Source organism: Anser cygnoides, chromosome Z (genome assembly GCF_040182565.1).
Source record: "Anser cygnoides isolate HZ-2024a breed goose chromosome Z, Taihu_goose_T2T_genome, whole genome shotgun sequence".
Classification (NCBI taxonomy): Eukaryota; Metazoa; Chordata; class Aves; order Anseriformes; family Anatidae; genus Anser; species Anser cygnoides.
Window position 1 is genome coordinate 62255300 of NC_089912.1, and position 19729 is coordinate 62275028.

Sequence of the window (19729 nt, forward strand, 5' to 3'; positions counted from 1 at the left end):
TTCACCTGATATTTCAAACAGCTACGTCTTAGGGGAGCAGCCTCAGCCTGCCTTGCACCATCTGTTCGACCTCTGCGCATCCCAGGAGAAGCATTGTTTTGATACCTGAGCTAGGATAGAGTGCTAAATCCCTGAATTTAAAGATTCTTGTAGCTAACTCAGTTACCACTGGGGAAGTAAAAAAAAAAAAAAAATTAACCCTACTTTAGGTCTCGTGTGACTAAAGCTCATCTTCATCACGATGGCAGTATGTGCTGTCTAGAGACTGATTTAGTTTTATGTGGCTTTACTACTGTTGTTGGTTGCTTTGCTATATTCTTTAAAATATCGTGGCCTGAGATTGTTTTATATCAATCTGCAGACTAAGGGAAGATTTTGAACATATTAATATGGCAGACCTAGGAAGGATTGAGAACTGTTTCCAGTTCTTGCATGTTTTTTTCATATCAACAAGGCAAAACTGCTCAAACATAGTCAGAGATGGAATTGGGTCTTCAGACCTTTACCTTGAGCCGGGCTGTTCTCAACTTTGCTTTCTGTCTTTCAGAACGGAGATGTATGTATTTCAATTCTTCACCCGCCTGTAGATGACCCGCAAAGTGGAGAGCTGCCATCTGAGAGGTGGAACCCTACCCAAAATGTCAGGTAACAGTGTGAACCAGTGGTGTACAAAGCTGACCTCAGAGGCCTGTCATCTATCTCCTAGACTAAAGCCTGTGCTGGGAAAATATTTGGAAGGGAATTAAAGACCTTAGGGAGTTTTAGAGCTAAGTTTTAGAGCTCAGGTAGGAACTGGACTCACCAAGCCGTCTGAAGATACTGGGGTGTGCTGTGTGTCGTGTTGCTGGGTTAATGATGTACAGCCTTCTGCTGTGTTCACAGGTTTTCATGTTCTTAAAGCGATCTCAAATGTTTTAATCTTTCCCAAGCCATGTTACCCCACACTTCGGTTATCCAAACTCTTCTAAGATACCAACTATTGGAAAAGGACATCTCTGAGTATTCAGGCCCCATAGGAGTAAAGTTATGCATAGTGCTACCTGCAGTTTGCCTTCTAGTACTTGTCCTTATCTCCTGTCCTGTAGTGTGGTGTCTTGAGCAGTTAGCTAGGTAGTTCTTTTGCTGCCAAAACCAAATGATCATTAAGTACTAGAGCATTCAAGGCTGATATGTCCATTTTTGAAACATCAGCTGGATTTCATTCTAATTTCAAGACACTGCCAATAAAGAACTCACAAAACAAACATCAAATAGCAAATCACTGACCACTGACCTGTGCAGCACGAGTGACATAGGGAAAGGACCTTGAACTCAAGTACTTCTGTTCTAACTACTTAATGTGATTCATTATGCAAACTAAGTTAAAATAATTGACCCAATATTTTTAGCACATCATATAAAAATTATGCTTTTTTCAGAGTGATTTATTAGGTATTGGTTCCTTAGTTTAAATCTCTTTTCCAGTGGTAGATCCAGCTAGGGATTTCAACCACTATGAGGGAATGTAGAGAGATGAAGAGGGTAGTCTGATGGTTTGACTCTGCTTTTATCTAACTTGGCTTCATGAAATTAATTTGAAAAAAGCCTTTGTCAAAGCAAAGATCTAGCAAGGGGGGTTTATTGGATTCTTGACCCTTGGAATGGGATTGTAACACACACTGCAAAGTGCTGAACTAGAACTAACGTGGCAGCAAACTAGGATGTGTAACAGTCAGCAAATTATAACAACTGAAGTTCCCTCCTGGAGCGTGCTACTTCAAGGTTAAAAAGGCTCGAGAGAAACGGTCCATTTGAGTTGTGTGAAGTTATAAAGAGTTGGGAGTCTTACCTTAAAAGCTTAAGCTAAATGTTATCCAATCCATCTGTCCCAAGTAGAAGTGAGTATGAAGTGCTCTCTCAAGTTCTAGTACAGACTGGCTTTTAATTTTTTTAATTAACTTAAATAGTATTTTAAACTGTGTACTGCTGAGCTACGTTGAGTTGTCCCTCTGCTCACATGGCTGTTAACCATATCAAATGTATGAAAAAACAATGTATGTCCTCCAGTTGTTAGGACTAGATGTCAAGCAAGTTAAGCAGAGTTCAGAAGCAGCTTAGGGCATTAATTACTTAGATCACACTCACATTCTGTTTCATTGTACACAGCACTGAAAGCTTGATGTGAAACGCATCTTGCCAGCTATGGTTGCTGCTTTTCCTGACCGTGATGCAGTTTTTGGTGCTTACTCTTGGAACGTTTTGGGCTTAGGGGTGATGTCTGGGGAGAAAACATTCCTCGGATGCGTTGGCAAGTGGCTGCAAAGCTTGTCCTTAAATGTTAGCCCACTGCCAGCACCACCCGTCGGGCTAAGTGCCTCATACAAATGCTTCCTGCTGGGGCCCCATCTGGCTTTGCAAGGCTCCAGAGCTTGTCAGATTGGAGGCAGCAGGACTGGAGGTACATGAGGGGAGCACGGTTGTAATGAGCTGCATGTGTAACCTCTTCAGTTGCTGAATTTTGTAAATCCTGCTGGGTATTGGCAATTCACTGCAGCTGACTGTGGCTGAAGTGTCTGCAGGGTGGGATACCATTCAGCTTGGAGAGCACCTGTGCTTCCACCCCTAAAGGTGTCAAGCATCCTTGTTTTTATTTTTTTAACATGGACTTTCCTGTCACTCGGAGCAAGATGAGTCAGCCACAAGTAAGTATGGCAAACATCCAGCAAGATGTGGAGGAATGATCTATGATCTGTGTGGCAGAGAATGCTGCTTATCCTTGTGTCCCCAGGGCCATAAAGCTGAGGAACTGGTGGCAGGTCTTAGGAGCTGAGGATCTTTGATCATTTTGGCTGCCCTTCTCTGTATCTCCCCTGGCTCCACTATGTCCTTTGAGGTGTGCAATATTCAGTAGGTGCACACGGCACAATGTTCAAGATGCTGCTACATCCATACCTTGTGAGGAGAGGTGTTGCCTGGCCTCACTGCTGCTTTCCTTCCTGAGGATGCTGATTTTTGTTGGCTCTTTCAGCTGCCAGCAGTGTACTGAGTTGGCTGACAGAAACTGATCAGTTCTAACACTTGACTTCAGCTATACTGATGGTAAACCTTTTACTTGATATCAGAGAATAAAAATGTGCTAGGACAAATCTCCACCTACCTCTAAAATGGCTTTGAGAAGCTACAAAGTAGATAGCAGCTGGAAAAAAAATATATTTTCAATAAGGTATGTAACAGGATGCGCTGGTTGGTGCTCCCAACCAGTCTACGTGATACCTGCTTGGGTTTAGATGCAATTCACCTGTTTCTGAGCCTTCTGTTGATTCATGAAGAGAAAAAGGCACGTAAGTGGGCTGATTCCTTGAGCTTCTGCTGGCTTCTCTCCTCCGATGATAAAGGGATCTGGAGGGTCTTGCTCTGATGGATACAGTGGCACTGTAAACATTGAAAGCAGTGGCGTGGGAGCTGATAGGGAACGGCTCACAAGGCAACTGTTCCCGGAATGAGCAGGGAAGGATGCACAGAAGCACAAGACAGGCTTAAATCCCTGCTCTTCATGCAAACAGCTTGAATATAGCGTGGCCTGAATGAGAAACAGATCCCCAAAGAATATTGCAGAAGGTCAGTCTGTATCCAGGACGGTGCAGTTCAGATATTGATGCTGAGGGTGTTTTCAGTCCCCATGTAATCACCTGTTGGTGGTGTTGGGTCCCATGCACTGGGATCCCTTCTTGTTAGTGTGCCTTGTGTACCCCCAATAGCAGAGTTTGAATCAAAGCAGTGTGCAGTTCCAGAGGTACCAAAACTCCCGGAGCTGGGGATGAGCAGCACAGCCTCACCGCTCGTGGCCGCTGGCCTGGGTGGTGTGCCTAAGTGGCTTTGCACTGACTTCGGAGCCTGGGGCACTGCAGTAGAAATCTCCTTTTCCTCACTTTGTTTGAAGTAAGATGGGTAGAGCAGATGCTAAATCCAGCTACTAATTCCTGTCCTGGGCCTTCCCCGGGCTTTGCTCGGTCTAAGCAGAAGTGCCGCAGTGCTGCTGGAGCTAACCTCCTGGCTTCACAGCCTGGCTGGGAACAATCAAAGGCCCCTGAATAGATCCTTGAGATGAAGTGGAAGACGGGCACTCTCCTGCCCATCATTCCAGTCTGGCCAGGCAGTTTTTTCCAGAGCTGTCATTCTCTTCCTACTGAATTACGTCCTTTGGAAAGCAAATCGTGGAAGGCTCTCCTGATAGCTGTGCTGGCCAGACGTAAGCATTTCGTTTCAAAATCCTTCAAGAAGCTGAGTATCCAAATGACCGAGCATTTCCTGGCGCTGTATCCCAGCTAAATGATCAGTTAGATGTGCTCAGCATGCACCGCTCTGAGAGCACCTCTAAATCAATGTGAGTACAGAGGGGGCCGTAGGCTCCTTTAATCGATCCTGCAGGGCAGTTGCTGCGTACGGCTGTATCACAGGACCAATCACTCGCCTCTGGCCTTCCATATCCATTGAAAGCTTTTGCCAGCGTTTTGTACCTCAGGAGGGTGAGGCTGTTGGGGTAGCTGAGGAGAGGCGACGCCGGGCCACGGCTCCAACCTCTCAACTCCCAGTTGGGCAGGGGCAGCAGCACAGCCCCGTCGGAGGGCCTTGGGTCACTGTGGTCCTCCTTGCTCGCCAGGGGGACAGGCAAAGAGCCTGGCTTTCTGCTGGGAAAGCTGTGTCTCACCAGGAGCAGGCTCACCGAGCATGTTTCCAACCCTGCACCATCCCCAGGAGGCGTGGATGAGTTGAAATCAGTCTGAGCTGAGCTCTGCCGGCCACCGCCGCCACAAGGACGAGAACAGAAGTGGTGGGCCAGGTGCCAGAGTACTCCTGGCTCTGTGTTCCCTCCCCACACTTGTTTTCTTTCCCAGCTAGAACACAAGCTCACGTGCCAGATAGCAAAGGCAAGGCCTCTGCAGATCAGTCTGTGGGAACCCCTGGGCAAGGCAGCTGGAGCACTCTCTGGGCTGTACTTAATCAGTGCAAAAACACTTCCAAGCCAGACGTGTTCCCCAGCCCAGCCTAGAGAGGTGCTGGGACCACCTGAATAGCTTTCGTTATGCTAGGAAGTGTTTCCCCTCTAGATTTTCTGGAGCACATTGCTGTCTGCAGTCCGGTCCTTGAGGTTTGTACTGTATCACCTTCCCCTTGCTGCCAGCCATGGTCTGAAGTTCATAAATACCTGCTTTCAGTCCAGCTGTTGGTCAGTTGTGCTTAGCTTAGGTTTTGACTTTAAACAATGCATTCTGATGCTTTTCCGATGCCTCGCCTAAAAAAAAGCTGTCAGCATCCAGGATCTGTGAATGCTTTAGCCCTGACCCTGCTGTTGTGGTTACCTTTTTCAGGACTATCTTACTGAGTGTAATCTCCCTGCTTAATGAGCCCAACACATTCTCTCCTGCCAATGTGGATGCATCAGTCATGTTCAGGAAATGGAGGGACAGTAAAGGAAAAGACAAGGAGTATGCTGAAATCATAAGGTAAGTTTTGTTCTGTGTGGGGCTGTGCCACCAGCCTCCTGCTCCAAATCCTGCAAAACAGACTGATTGCAGAACTTGCTGAAACCAGCTTCTGACTCTGGTTGCTCCTTTAGAAATGAATCCTACAGATTTATTCCAAGTCCAGGTTTCTGGTCCTTAGATTTTTAGGCACAGAATTGGTGCAGACTTCTGGAGCAGAAGGATCAGGCTGATCTGTCTTTGAATTGTTCTTTTCTCAGACTAATCTGGCATGATACTCTGCAAAAACCTATTGGCTGCTAGTAAATCCCTCTTGAAGTCCCCACTTGCCTTTGAGCACTGCTTGCATTGCTTGGGATGTGATTCAAACCGACTGCATCCTACTAATTCTGTGCTTAATGCGCTCATGAGTCATAATATTGTCCCTCCAATCTGAAGGAATATCAGCAGGATTTGGCAAGTGTTTGCAAAGCTTGGGGTTTGGTTAGCTTGGAGCACTGTTCAGTCTTGACTGTCCCTTGCTCGGAAGCTCATGGTTCATCAGGTGCTGTTGGAAGATGATATGAACTTGAGCCAGGGTGGCTTGGAAGCACAAATGAGCAGCCCCTACCGCAGAGTGGCTGCTGTCACACTCAATTGGTTTAAAAAAAACAAAAAACACTACATCTGCATTGACTTGGCTGGCTGGGCACGCAGAGCAGAGCCGTGGTTGGAGCTGAGCAGGGCACTTGCTGACCTGAGCTGGGCAAAGAGCCTTGCTGGAGGTTAACTTCATCCCCGGCAGCTCCGCTGGCTTCAGCAGAGCTGGCCTTGCTCCACAAACAGAGCAGGAGGCAGCTCGCAGCCCGCCCTGGGGTGTCGGGGAGTGCTCGTGTCCCACCAGCCCTGGGCAGCAGCGGGGTTATGGCTCTGCCTGCTCCCCTGGGGGAGATGAGCTGTGCCGATGCTCGGGGCGATGCCAGCCTGGGGCATGCTGGGCTGGTCTTCGGTGGGGGGGAGGCTGCGGATACCACCTCTGAAACCACGGTGGTAGGTCACTTTGGGAAGTCCCCAAACAGCCCTTGTGCAGTTAATGTAAGGAAGCCTGCTCTGAGCCCTGGCAGGGCCCGGTGCAATAACCGACTTCGTATGTCACTGGAAGCGTGGATGCCACAAACAAACTTGGAGTACTCCCAAACCCGGGGCTATGGGAACTAAATCTGTTGCTGGTGCTGCTTGTGGCGCTTCAGCCAGACGCGGGCGGTGGCTGAAACAGCTCCCTGGGCTGCCAGGAGAGCGGGGCCGGGAGGCTGAGAGCCCCAGTCACACTGCTCTGTCCTCCCCCTGCAGGAAACAGGTTCTGGCTACCAAAGCCGAGGCAGAGAAGGATGGCGTGAAGGTCCCCACTACGCTGGCAGAGTACTGCATCAAAACTAAAGTGCCTTCCAATGACAACAGTTCGGATTTGCTTTACGACGACTTGTACGATGACGACATTGATGATGAAGATGAGGAGGAGGAGGACGCCGACTGTTACGATGACGACGATTCTGGCAACGAGGAGTCGTGACCTGCTCCCTCTATGCCCCTGTACTGCCCTGCCGACTCAGGCCAGAAGGGAGCAGCGGTAACCTAGCAGCAGTCCAGCAAAAAAAGTGTGGGGGGGGGATCAAAAAACTTTTGTCTCCTGCTGTCTCCTGTTGTATGGATCTGTTTGCTCCTTTTTTATGGACCTCTTAGAGACCCTCCACAGAATGTCTGAATTCTTGCATTCTTAACCCTTTCATCACTGTATTATGATTTCTTTTTAAAAAAGAAACTCCCCTTTTCACTTCTCTACGAAACGCTCACAGCGAAACAGGTTTGCTCGCGTTTAGGTTCTTGAATTCAATACAGTCTTGCATTGAGATGTGTAATGTATTTAAAGCTGGAACAAACCCCTTGGAAGCTGGGTTTTTGGGAGCTCAAGTGCTGCATTTACTGGGAAGAAAAAAAATCCACACAAAGCAAATTGCCAAGGTTTAGCTGCTCCATTTACAATAATAGCGTGTGTACATTCGTTTAGCCTTGTGGTGGTGGCTTTTCCTTTTTAAGGTGTGGGGCAGAGAGTGTAAAGCTACTGTGTGTTGAGCTTGATGGGATGTAACTGAAAGGTACAGTATTCCTTTTCAGCCTGCTCAAGTTAGGAAATAGCTGGCCCCTGGAGCCCCAGCGGGCACAATCAGCTTTGTCTCTGAAAAAGGCTTGTGATATGAACCCTAAAATAAACACGTAACAGTTCACGTCTGTACAACTGAGCCCTGGGTTGCTATTTATTTTTTTTTTTCAGGCTAAGTTGGGGTTGAAACAGTCCAGGTTAGGTGTGCTGCTGTGACCTGCTGCCAGCTGCCCCTCTCCAGAGGGAGAGCGGACGTGTGTCCTGCTGCCCCTGTGGCCAGCTGCTGCGGCCAGCGCTCATCCCAAACTTGGCTCTGGCGTGGGGAAAGACCGATAGCCTCCTGCCCCAGTGCTTGCTAGCAGCCCGTGCTTCCTGTGGCCCCAGCCCAGTGCTGGCCTCGGCCTTTTTTCTCTTGCTTGTGTAGGTGAGGTGTGACTGCCCTGTTGTCTCAGTGCCTGCAGTGGCTGCTGTGGTCCTGGCAGAGGGGAAGGGGGGGCGCAGGGCTTGCCCCGTGCCTCCCTGACAGCCCCAGGGGTGCAGTGAGAGCCCTACAGGGTTTGCCAGGCTTCTCAGCAGCGTGCTTCAGACGGTGCACCGGTGTGGTCGTGGGAGCTCCTGGCAGAGCTGGCAGCCCTCCCTTGTGGGTAGGGGCATCCTGCATGCTCTCTTCTGCAGAACTCTTCCGCGGCAGCCTGACCCCTTTGCAATGTGCTCTGCTTGTTTGGCTGTGGGGCAGGGGCCGGAATTCACCTTTAGGATGGGATCTCAAGCAGCAGCCACCCCTGCCTTCCCCTGCTGAGCCCTGGGGCTGCCAGGAGCTGCCGGCCCTGCGGGGTGAGCCTCTCCCCTCCCAGTGGTACAGAGGAAGTCACCCTGATGAGAGCTGCTGGCTCAGGCGCTTACTTGTGCCCCCTCTTCGTGTATCTCAGGGGTTTTCATGGTACGGCACCAGCTGCAGGGGGGAGGTGGGAGCAAACTAAGTGGGGAGGTGGCTGCGGGGCTGGGGGAACTCTAGAGCTGGCTGAGAGCAAGCAGGGAGGGGAGGACGGCCCCCAGCGCCTCGGTGCCTCAAACATGGGTACGCTCCCGTGTCCCTCCTGCCTGAAGGGGACAAAAGGCAGCCCCAGTGGTGGCACCTTGTCCCTTAGTGCTCCCTGAGCACCCTGCTCATGTGTTACCAGGGGCAGTGGGAACCTCTCCTGCCCTGTCCCAGGGGATGCTTTACAGAGGCCGCTGCTCATCCTCCACGTCCCAAGGGCTCAGCACTGCTGCCCCCCGGCCGTGGTGGCCCTGGCGCTGCCCCAGGCCCCTGCTGCTTGCGTCTTGCAGGGAAAGCAGCCGGGGGCTTGGGGAGCGGGACAGGGAGCGGCACGGCCGGGGCCCTGCTGATGACCTGGTTTGACATGAGGATACTGCATCTTTCAGGATCTCCCGTGTACTTTGGACCGTTTTCACTGTATACTCTCCAGTGACTTGTATTTTTCAAGCTTGATGTTTGTTGTAAGATGCGTTATCATGATTCTTCTGTTACCCTTTTCTAAAGACAAAAAAGAAAAAAAGAAAAAAAAAAAAAAGGCAACCTATTTTGAGAGCTCCTACATTAACCAGACTAAGTTCTCTTCCCCACTGTTCCTTGCAGTGTCATTGCTTGTTGACTTGCTGGTTTCCTTTTTCTGAGACACAAACTGAAGTTTGAGGTTTTTGAAACTATTTAAGAGATTGAGGAAAAATGTTTACCTGATCTGTGTGTTCTGTTTTTTATTAACCCCCCCCGCCACTCTCTCAGCCAATATTAGCGTTTACATTTGCAACTACAGCCTCCTTCAAATGCAGTTTTCAACCATTCTGAAACCAGCAGGGTACACTAGATTTCTTAGTAGTTTTCTTAGCTAATATTCCAGATGTTTTCCTTTTTCTTCAGTATAATTTACCAGAAAGAATTAACTGATGCATTTTTTTTGTGTTGTCTTCCCCTTCAGTAGTTATATTTTGTCTTTTCTGCACATCTGTCTACTAATAAAAAATGTGAAATGAAAATATCCCTGTACTGTTATGTCCCTGGTAATGGAGCTATTTTATTTGCCTGGGTTGTTTAAAGTTTTGACTAACAGCTCCTGAGCTGTTCTGCGATGATCCCTACTGTCGTGTAGGGCTGTAGATACAGGTAAGCGTACAGGAAAACTAGTGCCACCCGTGCAGTGATGTGAAGGAACAAGGCTGTGCCACTGCTGGACGGTTGGTGGGGTGAGCACAGCGCAGGTCAGTGCTGCCGCAGCCCCCGGCCCAGGCTGAGAGCAAGGCCACAGCCCCCAGGAGCGTGTTTGCAGCAGCAGGTGGCGGGGGGAGGCTGCCGGAGGGCTGCTGTGGTAAAGCCCGGGGCGGACAGGCGGCTTCCCGTGCAGTTCTTGGCACGCTGCTACGAGTACGTGAAGGGCTGGGTGTGCTACTGACTGCTTCCAATGTGGCGGGGTGCTGCAGGGCCTGGCAGCTGGCAGAAGTGTGGCTCTAAGGAAGGAAAAGTGGCTGTCGTAGTAAAAAGGATTTTTATTCCTTGTTTGTCTTCAACCATGACCAGGGCAGTAGTGCAAAAAAGCTCAGTGGCCAAATACGGCTTTGCATTTACTGCCTCCGCTGCTGCCAGGAACTGTGCCAGGCGCTGAAGGACAAGCAGGGGGCAGGAGCTGTCCCTCGGGAGCCCTCAGCCCTGACCTTCCTTGCCGTGCTCACACACAGCAGCAGCTCTGCCTCACAGGCAAAGCACAGGGCAAAGCTGTGCCCCCTCCTGCCCCATCCCTGCTGCTGCTGCAGGGACCAGGACAGAGCCCTGTGACCGAGGGCACCACGGGCAGACAGCAGCGGATCTCTCCCTCACTCACCCTTGCTGCGTTATTCAGTGCCTCCCCAGCTGAGCTTTGCTCCCCTCGCTGCAGGAGCAGGGGGAAAAGGACAGGCTGTAAAAGCAAAACTGCTCCTGGAGCCTTTGAAAATGCAGACAAACACCAGTGATATGCTCAGACCTTTATTAGGTGGAGGAAGGGCTAAAAAGAAATGAAACTCCTAAAACATTCACCGCACTGGTGCAGAACAAGAAGAAACCAGGAGCTGCCTCCCTGGTCTTGGTTTTAAAAAAAGGGGGGAGGGATAGGTGAAGTTTCCATCCGTCAGCTCTGGCAATCCTGGGCAGGGTGGCTCAGGGCAAAAAGAGGTACGAGACACAGCTTATACTTTTATTTAAACTGCTACATAGGTTTTTTTTGCCTCTAATGATGCAAAAGGAGGTTCCAGGACACACTGAGCCATCCAAAGTCTCTTGCTTGAGAAACAAAACCAAAACAAAAAAAACTGTCTTTTTTTTAATTGTTATTTATTTAAAAATTGAAAAATAAAAAGGTGAGGCTGCAGCTCAGGGCCACAGTGACCAAACTGCCCACGAGTTCGTCTTCCACAGCAGGAGGGAGGGGGGAGACGAAAGAAAGGGGAAGGCCCACAAAACATTATTTTTTCATTTTTTTTCTTTAAAGTAACAGCTATACTGGGGGTGGGGCAGAAATCAAACCAACAGGACATCTTGATTCTTTTTTGGGGGTCCAGGCCTCCTTCTTTGCCTGAATTTAGAACTGCATTAAATAAATGGGCTCCAGCTCCAATAGAAATGGCGCAGTTTGTCTTTGACAGAGTTATAAAGCCCACAGAGCTTAAAAAAGGAAGGATGCCCTGGTGCAGATGGGAAATGAATAATTAGTTTTCCTACAAAGAAAATAAAACAGGCTGCAAGATGCAGAAAACCACATTTAGGCTCTATTACATTTACAAATACATACATAAATATATTACATACAACAGCAACTCAAAGAGGAAGCGGGCGAGTCACACAGAGGATGGCTGACTGGCTGCAGTTCTCCCCGCACAGACGTTTGGCTGAGCAGTTACTTCTCCTAATAATTCCAGGAATGGGCTTCGGCTTTTCTGTTTTTCTTTATCTTTTTTTTTCCTCTCCTTTCATTCTCTCCCCCCTCCCCGGTTTCGGATTTAGTTTGTCCAGTATGGAGAAGTGCCATAGGCGGTTTTGGTAGCCTGAGACTTTTGCTGCATGGTGCTGGGCTGGTTGCGCTGACCAGATCCACCCTAGAAATCAGAACAGGAGGAGACATCAGCATCAGCAGCGCACGCGTGCCCCCAGGGGTACGTCACCTGGAGGAGAGCCCACAAACACAGCTCGGTGGATCCATTTCTGCTGCGCCCCAACAACTCCGTGCCTCACAGCCCAACAGCCACCACGACACGAAGCAGGAGCGCAGGGGCACGCCGTCCCACCCAGCACATCCTGACGCCGTCACCCCCTCACAGCAGAGGCTGACAGCTGAGGGCTGGAGTGGAAACATGGGGAGGTGACGGAGCTGGGAAGCAACAACGCCAGCTCCCCCCCAAAAGATGTTTCCTCTCCCTCAGCATCAGTGTCTCTGCGCTGTAAAACCTCAAAGGCAGGAGGCCACGAGGAGAACGGCAGGGCTGTGGGAAGCGGAGGAGCATTCTCAAGGTGAACGGAGACTGCAGCAGCCAAGGATGTCAAGCGTTCAGAGGCAGCAGTCATTGCCTGTTTCTGGACTCCAAAGCAGAACGCTGCTTTTCCAGGGAACGGCGGGGAGCCGACTCACCTGCCCATCTTGCTGAAGATGGTGATGCAGCATCTGGGAATGAGGCTGCTGATGTGCAGGCAGGATGTGGAGAAAAGGGGCTGGAGCATAACCCGGGGCAGCACCAGGGTTCAGGGGCCCAGTAGATCCGAGAGCAGAGGGCAGGCTGAAAGGAGGTGGTGTGCCAGCGTGGAATCCCTGCTTGTCAAACGTCTGCACAGGAGGCAACGAGGACAGCGTCAGAGACCGGCAGGAGCAGCCCCACGGTGACCAGACAAGAACAAGAGTGGCCTGAACACAGATCCCTGCACCTCTCATCAGCCCCGTGAGCGAGCCAGGTCAGACCAAATACCTGTGGGCATTTCAGATTGAGTTCAACTCCTCACCCTTATTTCTGCATTAATGCCCGAAACTTTTTAATTTTATTTCCATGGCTACTGTGTTCCTTTTTTTCCCCTGACCTCTTTTTGCTTAGTGGGACATAGGGGTGGCAGCAGCTGCCTGAAATCAGTCCATCAGACCTCTCAGGGGCTCAGGCTGAACTGTTTGACCTACTCAAGGCATCCCAACAAAAATGCAGGGACAAATTGCACCAAGGTTTGGCTCCCCCTGACCAAAGCTCTGCCCCTAACGCTACGCACGTATCCAAGGGCTGGTGTCCTACTCCTGGGCATGGGGCACAGCCTGACACACACTGGGTCTGACTGCCCTGACACAGGGAAGGTACAAGGATGGGGGAAGGAGCTGGCTGTAACCCCACTGCACAGCTCATTGAGCACTTCCTGCTCTCCCTGGGAACCTGCACACAGAGCAAGAGCCAGAGGTGGAGCAGAGCAGTGCCGGCATCCACAGGAGAGTCCCTCAGGGACAGGGGTGGGCACTGCCAACTGATGTCTCTGAGAAAAGCTAACATCCTCTTCACTTGTCTGCTTTGGTGGCAATTTTGACTGTGCTATCCTGTTTTATTTGCACCCACAGCACGCATGAGGCAGTGTGTGACAGTGCAGGGAGCTCTGCGTCTGTGCCAGCAGCTTTGGCCAGGAGTGGACATGGCAGAGGCAGCAGGACAGAGGGCGAGACTCCTCTCCAGCAAGCAGAGCCAGCGTAAGAAATGCCAAAGCCTGCCGACCCCGAGACCAAGCTGCCTGGGAACTGTCCCCAGCTGCCGGGGCTCCGGCAGAGTCCCACCAAGCCACCCATAAGCAGGGAGCCACCAGGGAGGAGGGTCCAGCATTCCTCACCTGAGTCTTGTTATAGACTGAGCCACTGATATCAGGCACACCTGTGTTACTTGAGGTCACAGAAACACCTGGAAAACAAAAAGGCACTGACAATGAGAAAGCCAAGCAGCACCCAGCTCGAGCCCTGCGCTTGCTTTGCTCCTGGTACCTCAGTGGAGGCACCTGTAGCCGCTGCCCTGTGTGCCCTCCTGCTCGGTGCTCTCAGACCAACAGCACTCCGGCCAGGAGCAGGAGGGAGGGCTCAGCTCCCTGCTCCTGCTGCAGAGCAGGCAACCAGCCCACCGGGATAAATCATCCATGTCCACTGCACACAGATTACAGCTGGGATTCAAATGCACTTCCCTGGGCAGCAGCTGGCTGCGCTGAACACTTTCAGCTCGCAGAAAGCCAGCTTTCCCCCAGGATTAGGGACGCATTTGGCTCTATCACAGCACTCAAGAGCTTTCCAGTAGTGCGCTGAGCAATGAGCCTCAGCAGCTGCTACATGCTTGTGCCCTGGTCCTTCTGCATCATGCAGCAGGGTGAGGCCTGCCCTGCTCCTCTGCCCCTGCAGAATTAGTATCACTGGCTCAGGCTGGCTTCCACCTGGATCAGCTGGTGCCACAAACGGCTCAGGAACAGCCACTTAGCAGCAAAGGGACTTTCAACTGGCCACTCGTTTGTAGGTTTACAAGGACTGGATCCGATCACTTGGATGGGATCAAAAGCAGTGGTTCCTGTGGCCACTGAATCATGTGCCTGGACTCGGTGGGTTTGCACTGCTCTAAGGCTGTGCCCTTCCTAGGAGATTTTACCCTTCCTAGGAGATCTCTCCTTTTTGCAGGCCACAGAGGAGAGCATGATAAGCTCTTGGTTGAAGACTGACATCCTGATTAGTCCAGGGGGTGTCCCAAACGCACAACAAATGCTTGGTATTTGCTCAAGCCCAAGGATGAACTAGTTAGTGCTAAGCAGTTCGGTATACGTTTCTCAGGTCTAACCAGCATGTGCAGAATAAAGCTTCCACATGAGCCGTGTACGTTCCTTAGCCTTTACAGTCACAGAGGGAACATCTCCAGGCACAAAACAACGCAACGAGTTACAGAACGTGCGGACAGAAGCTGCAACAACAGCCCTGAGATACGTGAACTGCCCTGCTCGCTCTGAATGCACGGCTATCTCAGGTGTCTACCAGACTCAAAACCCAGTCAGCGTTTGGCAGGGGACCATTTTGGCAGTAGCATCCCACTGCTTCAAGACCACTTATTCTTCACCAAAGCCAACTCTGGCAGGGAAAACGGCTCACTATTTCTCCCATGTGTAATCGAGGACAAAGCTGCGTATCAGCCACACAAACCCTTATGCAACGTTCAGCTGTTAGGTTTAGAGGGAACACTTGGGCCATTAAAAAAAAAAGCATTTTGTATACGGGAGATGGAGAAACAGCTTGGATCTCGACCCTGTTCACAGCTGGCTGCTGTGTTGACTGCACAGCACTGGCAATGCTGGGAGTTTGCCCTACTGAATCCCACTCAGGAGTAAACCTCAAGTCTCATGTGTTACCTTTCCCAGGTCCAGTGCCAGCAGATTTGTTTTGTGCTTGAGATGACCCACTGTAGCCTCCTTTGCTGTAATCTCCAGCTGCCGTTCCCTGCGTTAAGTCATCATAGCCTGCCGGTGTGTACAAGACAAGGTGTTACAGTGTGCAAGCAGCTCTGCAGACGCTCCAGTGAAAAGCACAGTGACGAGCGTACCTGCTCCATAGCCGTGCTGCCCGTAGCCACTCGCCTGCTGGAAAGGAGTGGACGCGGTGTTCAGATTGACGCCGTGCTGCTTAGCAGATGCTGGAGGTACCTGGACAAAGGAGGAGGGATAACAAAAGCGGCTGTTAGCTGGGGAGCAGCGCACGAAAAGCAAGGTCCCTCTGCCATCTAGTGGGGAAGGCACCTCCAGCTCACATGGGAAATAATTTGGGGCTGGGAGCACTGGGATCGCAGTGGAGGTGACAGTCACTGCTGGAGCAGCTCTGTGAAAGCCACACATTTCCTGCTAGAGCTGCCCTTTCACATGGCCTTTCTTCCCACTGTAATGCAATCACATCTCAGGCTTCCTTTTTCTTTCAAAAAAAAAAAGCTAAAAGCAAGTTCTTTGCCTTAAACCAAAACCAAGCAAACCCAGTGCTCTCCAGAATCAAACAAAACCAGCTCCTGCCTGAGGCTGTTTCATAAAATGTAGTCCCTACAGTGCCCTAAAATAGACTTATCTACCCTTCTGGCCTGGAGCACCACCTCTTCCCAAGTAACTTCCTCCTGAGACTACCAGTGCTGCTCTACAGCTTCTTGGGGTCACCTTGCCAACTCAGCTTTGGGTTTCCCTTTGACTCTGCAGAAGCTCCTGAGGGCTTTCAGGAACACAACAAACCCATGAGCTGCAGTCTATGTACAGTAACCTATGCCCATGAGTTCTCGCCTTTCAAGTTTCCTCTTGTGGAAGGGACAGCAGGTATTTTCTCATGCTTGCACAACTGTTCTAGAGATCCTCTGCAGGATGGGGAAGATGTAGGCCAGGTTTTGGTGGAGAGAGCAAAACCAGAGGAGCACGAAGCAGGGGTTACAGCTGAAGCTGTCACACTTACAAACATGGTGGGCCCGTACTGGAATGCACTGGGTACGCCTGGCACCCCGGCGTAGTAAGGGAGCCCAGTGTAGCTGTAGCCCGGCGGCAGGGTCGGGTTGAGGAAGGGCTGCTGAGTCGTGTGGTGAGTCTGCGTCTGGTTCTGCTGCGGCTGGGCTAGCGTGGTAGCGGGAGCAGGGGAGGCAGAATCCCCGCGGCCAAATTTTGTTACGTCACCTGGGAAGGAAAAGACTGATCAGAAAGGGATCAAAACTTCTCCACAAGGATCCTCTGAGTACAAGTAAACTAACAAAGAGCACATCCTACACTTGAAGGGCTGCGGGTTTTCATGACAACTCTCCTGGTCTCTATTCCTGAGGGCCACAGGGATATTGCTCTGCTCCACAGAGCTCTGTGCCATGGCTAATCCATTGATAGAATGGAGATGCCGATACTTACCTATCTCATGCACACTGAGCAGATTCATTACTATCAAACCATTGCAATAAAATATGCTAAAAGCAGAACTATGGTAAATAGCCAAAGTGCAAATGGTTGTTGGGTTAAAACATGACTCTCCTGGAGGTTAAACTGATTAGCCAAGCTTCATGGGCTGAGAGCAAGTTAAGATTTACAGGCAGTGATGGGCATATTTTTGTCAATGTCTGTTTATTTGTGAAGCATGACTAGTTAGATGTCCGGTTCCTCACACCACCAGAGTTCTGGAGACAGTAGCTGAAGGCCAGGAAAGTAAGGCTTGCATCGTGGACCACCTTATTGAAGAAGTAGGAAGGGAAATTGGTTATTAACCCAAAATCAGCCTCCCAAGAGAAGTGACTATGAAGCAGAAAACTCCAAAACACTTGCATTTTTCTTGACAGCCTACAGAGCAGCATGTTCATGTGTTGTTTTTTTATTTTTAAAGGAGGTGACATATCACATCTATCTCATTCCTGACCAGTACTCCTCTTTGCTGGTTGCCAAGAAGAGTGACAACATTCAGAACTGCATTATAGGAATCGTAATCTATGGCTACAGTTTTAAGCTGTAATCAGATGGCAGTGGAAGAAAAGCTCTTGCTGAATAAGCCATATGGCATTAATGTCATCTTTGCACATTGATAACTGAAGAACAAGAATGAGGAAGAGCTTCTTAGACCACATGCTTCTGGGAGCGAAGTCCTTTAGACTTGAGGAGGGCAGGGGAGAACCTGCTAGAGGCAGCTCCTGGTGGGAACATACAAGTGCTAAAATAGCAATAGCCAAGCATGGGTTGCTGCTGGAGGGGTTCTAAAAGGGTCTTAAAAGGGTCTATTCCAGTGCCAAAAAGGAAAGCCAGCCAGCTGAATTTCAAGGAAAAGACTGATTAAACTATCGGTTTTTTTCCAAGCACTTGTATGTGCTTGGGAAAGGCACTAGATGACGCTAAGATTTCACTAAGATTTACATTTTTAACAATTTTGCACTTGTTCTCACAGACTATCCAGCTTTATCCCAGAAGATGTCATTCCGAATCAAAACCATGAATAAAAATCCATGTCAAAGTTGAGAGGGAAAAGCTTGTTTTTATTTACTTATTTTCAGATTGGTGGATTTAAATTGCCTACAGAAGGGAAAAATGACTGCTCTGTCAGCAACAGCAGGATGACCTGCATTTAGAAACCAACACATCTCACTTATTGTCCTTGTCTTTAAATAGCACTCACCTGAGTACGGGTTGTTAGCAAGGCTCCCATCTCTGCCTGTCAAGGTTGCAGGAGCAGGGAATGTAATTCCGTAGTAATCCTTAAACAAAGATGACATCATTTATTAATAGTTGTAACCATAACAGAGCTGAAGAGCTCTTACACACCCTGATTTATAAAAACAAGAATTTTAAAAGCAAGGAATAAGGGAAGCTAATAAGGTCAGCTTCTGCCCAAGCTTACAACAGAGCTGAAGATTTACCAGGATCCTCAATTTCAAACTAAACCTCCTTTATGGACACTTGATATTGTCTGCAATCATTTTATCTCGTAATGGCAGTTTCTGCTTAGCCTGCTGATATATCTAAGGGTGTAGAAGGTCACTTCTCACTGAGCATCCACCTCTGCTCAAAGGCAATGACTAAAAGCTCTTCTCACCCAACCCTCAGCTTAGAGCTGTCATCTTCCAGCAAGACTGCACCTGGAAGAGCAACAGACCCTGCAGGGTGCCAAAGACTTGGAGTCAGGCCAGGACCACGAAAATAACATGGATGTAGTCTAAAGGTCTTGTACCATGCCCTGTTCTCTAAAAGAAAAAGCATTACCTAGAAAAAGAGAACAGATTTGAAAGAAAACTGGAGCAAACGAGTTACTACCTGATGACAAAAAAGATTAAACTATGTCACAGAAGACCATATAGATCTGTGGACTGCAAAGTGGGGTGCCCAACACAACCCATTGGGGTGCGTGAACATTTTTTTAGTACCGCTAATAACATGAAATAAAAAAAGGGGCTGGGTGATCAACCCTTTACCCCCTTCCCAAACTGATGGGGGTGCATGATCAAGAGATGGAGACCACTGCCTTAGACTATATTCTTCTAGGTCCTCTACAGAAAGACAGTCCTCACTCTGGCAGGCTTGCACTCTGAGATAACAGAGCACACCAGCAAAAAACAAAGCAACATTTCATTTTCAGTTGGGGTGCAGAAGTTGCCCTTCTCTCTCTGGGTGAGCTCCACCTGTGGGGCTGGTATTCCACCAAGCAGTTTTCCTCCTGACGTTCACTTACTCCTCACCACCCAGAGCTAGTTAATGCCTTCACCACTCCTCTCCCCATTTCCATACATGCTCCAGCACTGGAAAAGTATCCTCGTCCTCCACACTCATCTCTGCAAATTCCCTGACACCTTAAATGCTTTCTCTGATTTAATTGCATCTTCCACCTTGCTGCAATTCTGTCTCTCACTGCCTTGTTCCATACACGTCATCCTCCATCACCCAACATGAAATAACCTGGCAAAGACTTAAGATTCCGGGGACTTTGTGTAACTCGAAACCGTGCCGTATTTCATCATCCTTTCCTTCCCAGGTAATTCCGTCTTATCAACTCCAGCAGGAGTCTCTTAACAAAACACAACCACTTTCCTATTAAAAGTCTTAGCAGATCAATAGCACTTCCTTCTCCTGCCAAGGAAAATGCCATAAATAACAGACATGCTAGTATTTTTCCCTATATAAATTCCACAAAGTATAATCAAATTCACACGAGAACAGGGTCTAAGAGTTGCACTTATTCCCACTGGCATCACAGCCAGCAGCTAAGGCTCAAGTCCCACCACCACTTCCAAGACCGCTACCACGCAGGCAAGCTACAAGGCAGCAGCAGACAAGGTGACGTACCCAAATAACACCAAGTCAGAATTTACAGTACCGACATGCGCATGAAGAAATGGAGTTGGATTTTTAAAAGTATGCCCAAAAAGAAAAAGAAAAATGGGAAACCCCAGTTCTGGTCAGATCAATGCCTCTTGCTGCCAGACCATGACGACAACTGCTCCTGGACCTCTGCCCACTTTCACTTTCTAGATGTAAACAGACTGGCACCTCAAACACCAACATTACCACCTGTCCTGATAAAATTCTTAGTACAAAATTCTTCAAATTCAAAACACAACATTAAAAAAAAAGATGCAAGAA

At 49.4% G+C, this 19729-nt stretch overlaps 2 protein-coding genes across 19 annotated transcripts in view; one reads left to right on the forward strand and one right to left on the reverse strand.

Annotated features, from left to right (window-relative positions):
• The first annotated feature begins 504 nt into the window (after positions 1-504).
• On the forward strand, positions 505-9636 carry LOC125179685 (ubiquitin-conjugating enzyme E2 R2-like). Its single transcript, XM_066988578.1, has 3 exons — positions 505-645; positions 5349-5483; positions 6792-9636. Exons 2-3 carry the CDS (start codon positions 5425-5427, stop codon positions 7009-7011), a joined length of 279 nt encoding a protein of 92 aa, XP_066844679.1. The 5' UTR covers positions 505-645; positions 5349-5424; the 3' UTR covers positions 7012-9636.
• Positions 9637-10605: 969 nt separating this feature from the next.
• Positions 10606-19729, reverse strand: part of LOC106045176 (ubiquitin-associated protein 2) — a 128646-nt gene continuing 119522 nt past the window's right edge. For 17 of the 18 annotated variants that reach the window (XM_066988562.1, XM_066988563.1, XM_066988567.1 and 14 more), the window contains 7 exons: positions 17772-17850; positions 16089-16303; positions 15208-15307; positions 15017-15124; positions 13475-13542; positions 12255-12446; positions 10606-11724 (listed from right to left, as the gene is read on the reverse strand). In XM_066988562.1, coding sequence (XP_066844663.1) covers positions 11629-11724; positions 12255-12446; positions 13475-13542; positions 15017-15124; positions 15208-15307; positions 16089-16303; positions 17772-17850 — 858 coding nt within the window. In that variant the 3' untranslated portion in view covers positions 10606-11628. The remainder of the gene's footprint in view (positions 11725-12254; positions 12447-13474; positions 13543-15016; positions 15125-15207; positions 15308-16088; positions 16304-17771; positions 17851-19729) is intronic. The other variant, XM_066988560.1, reaches the window with a different exon arrangement.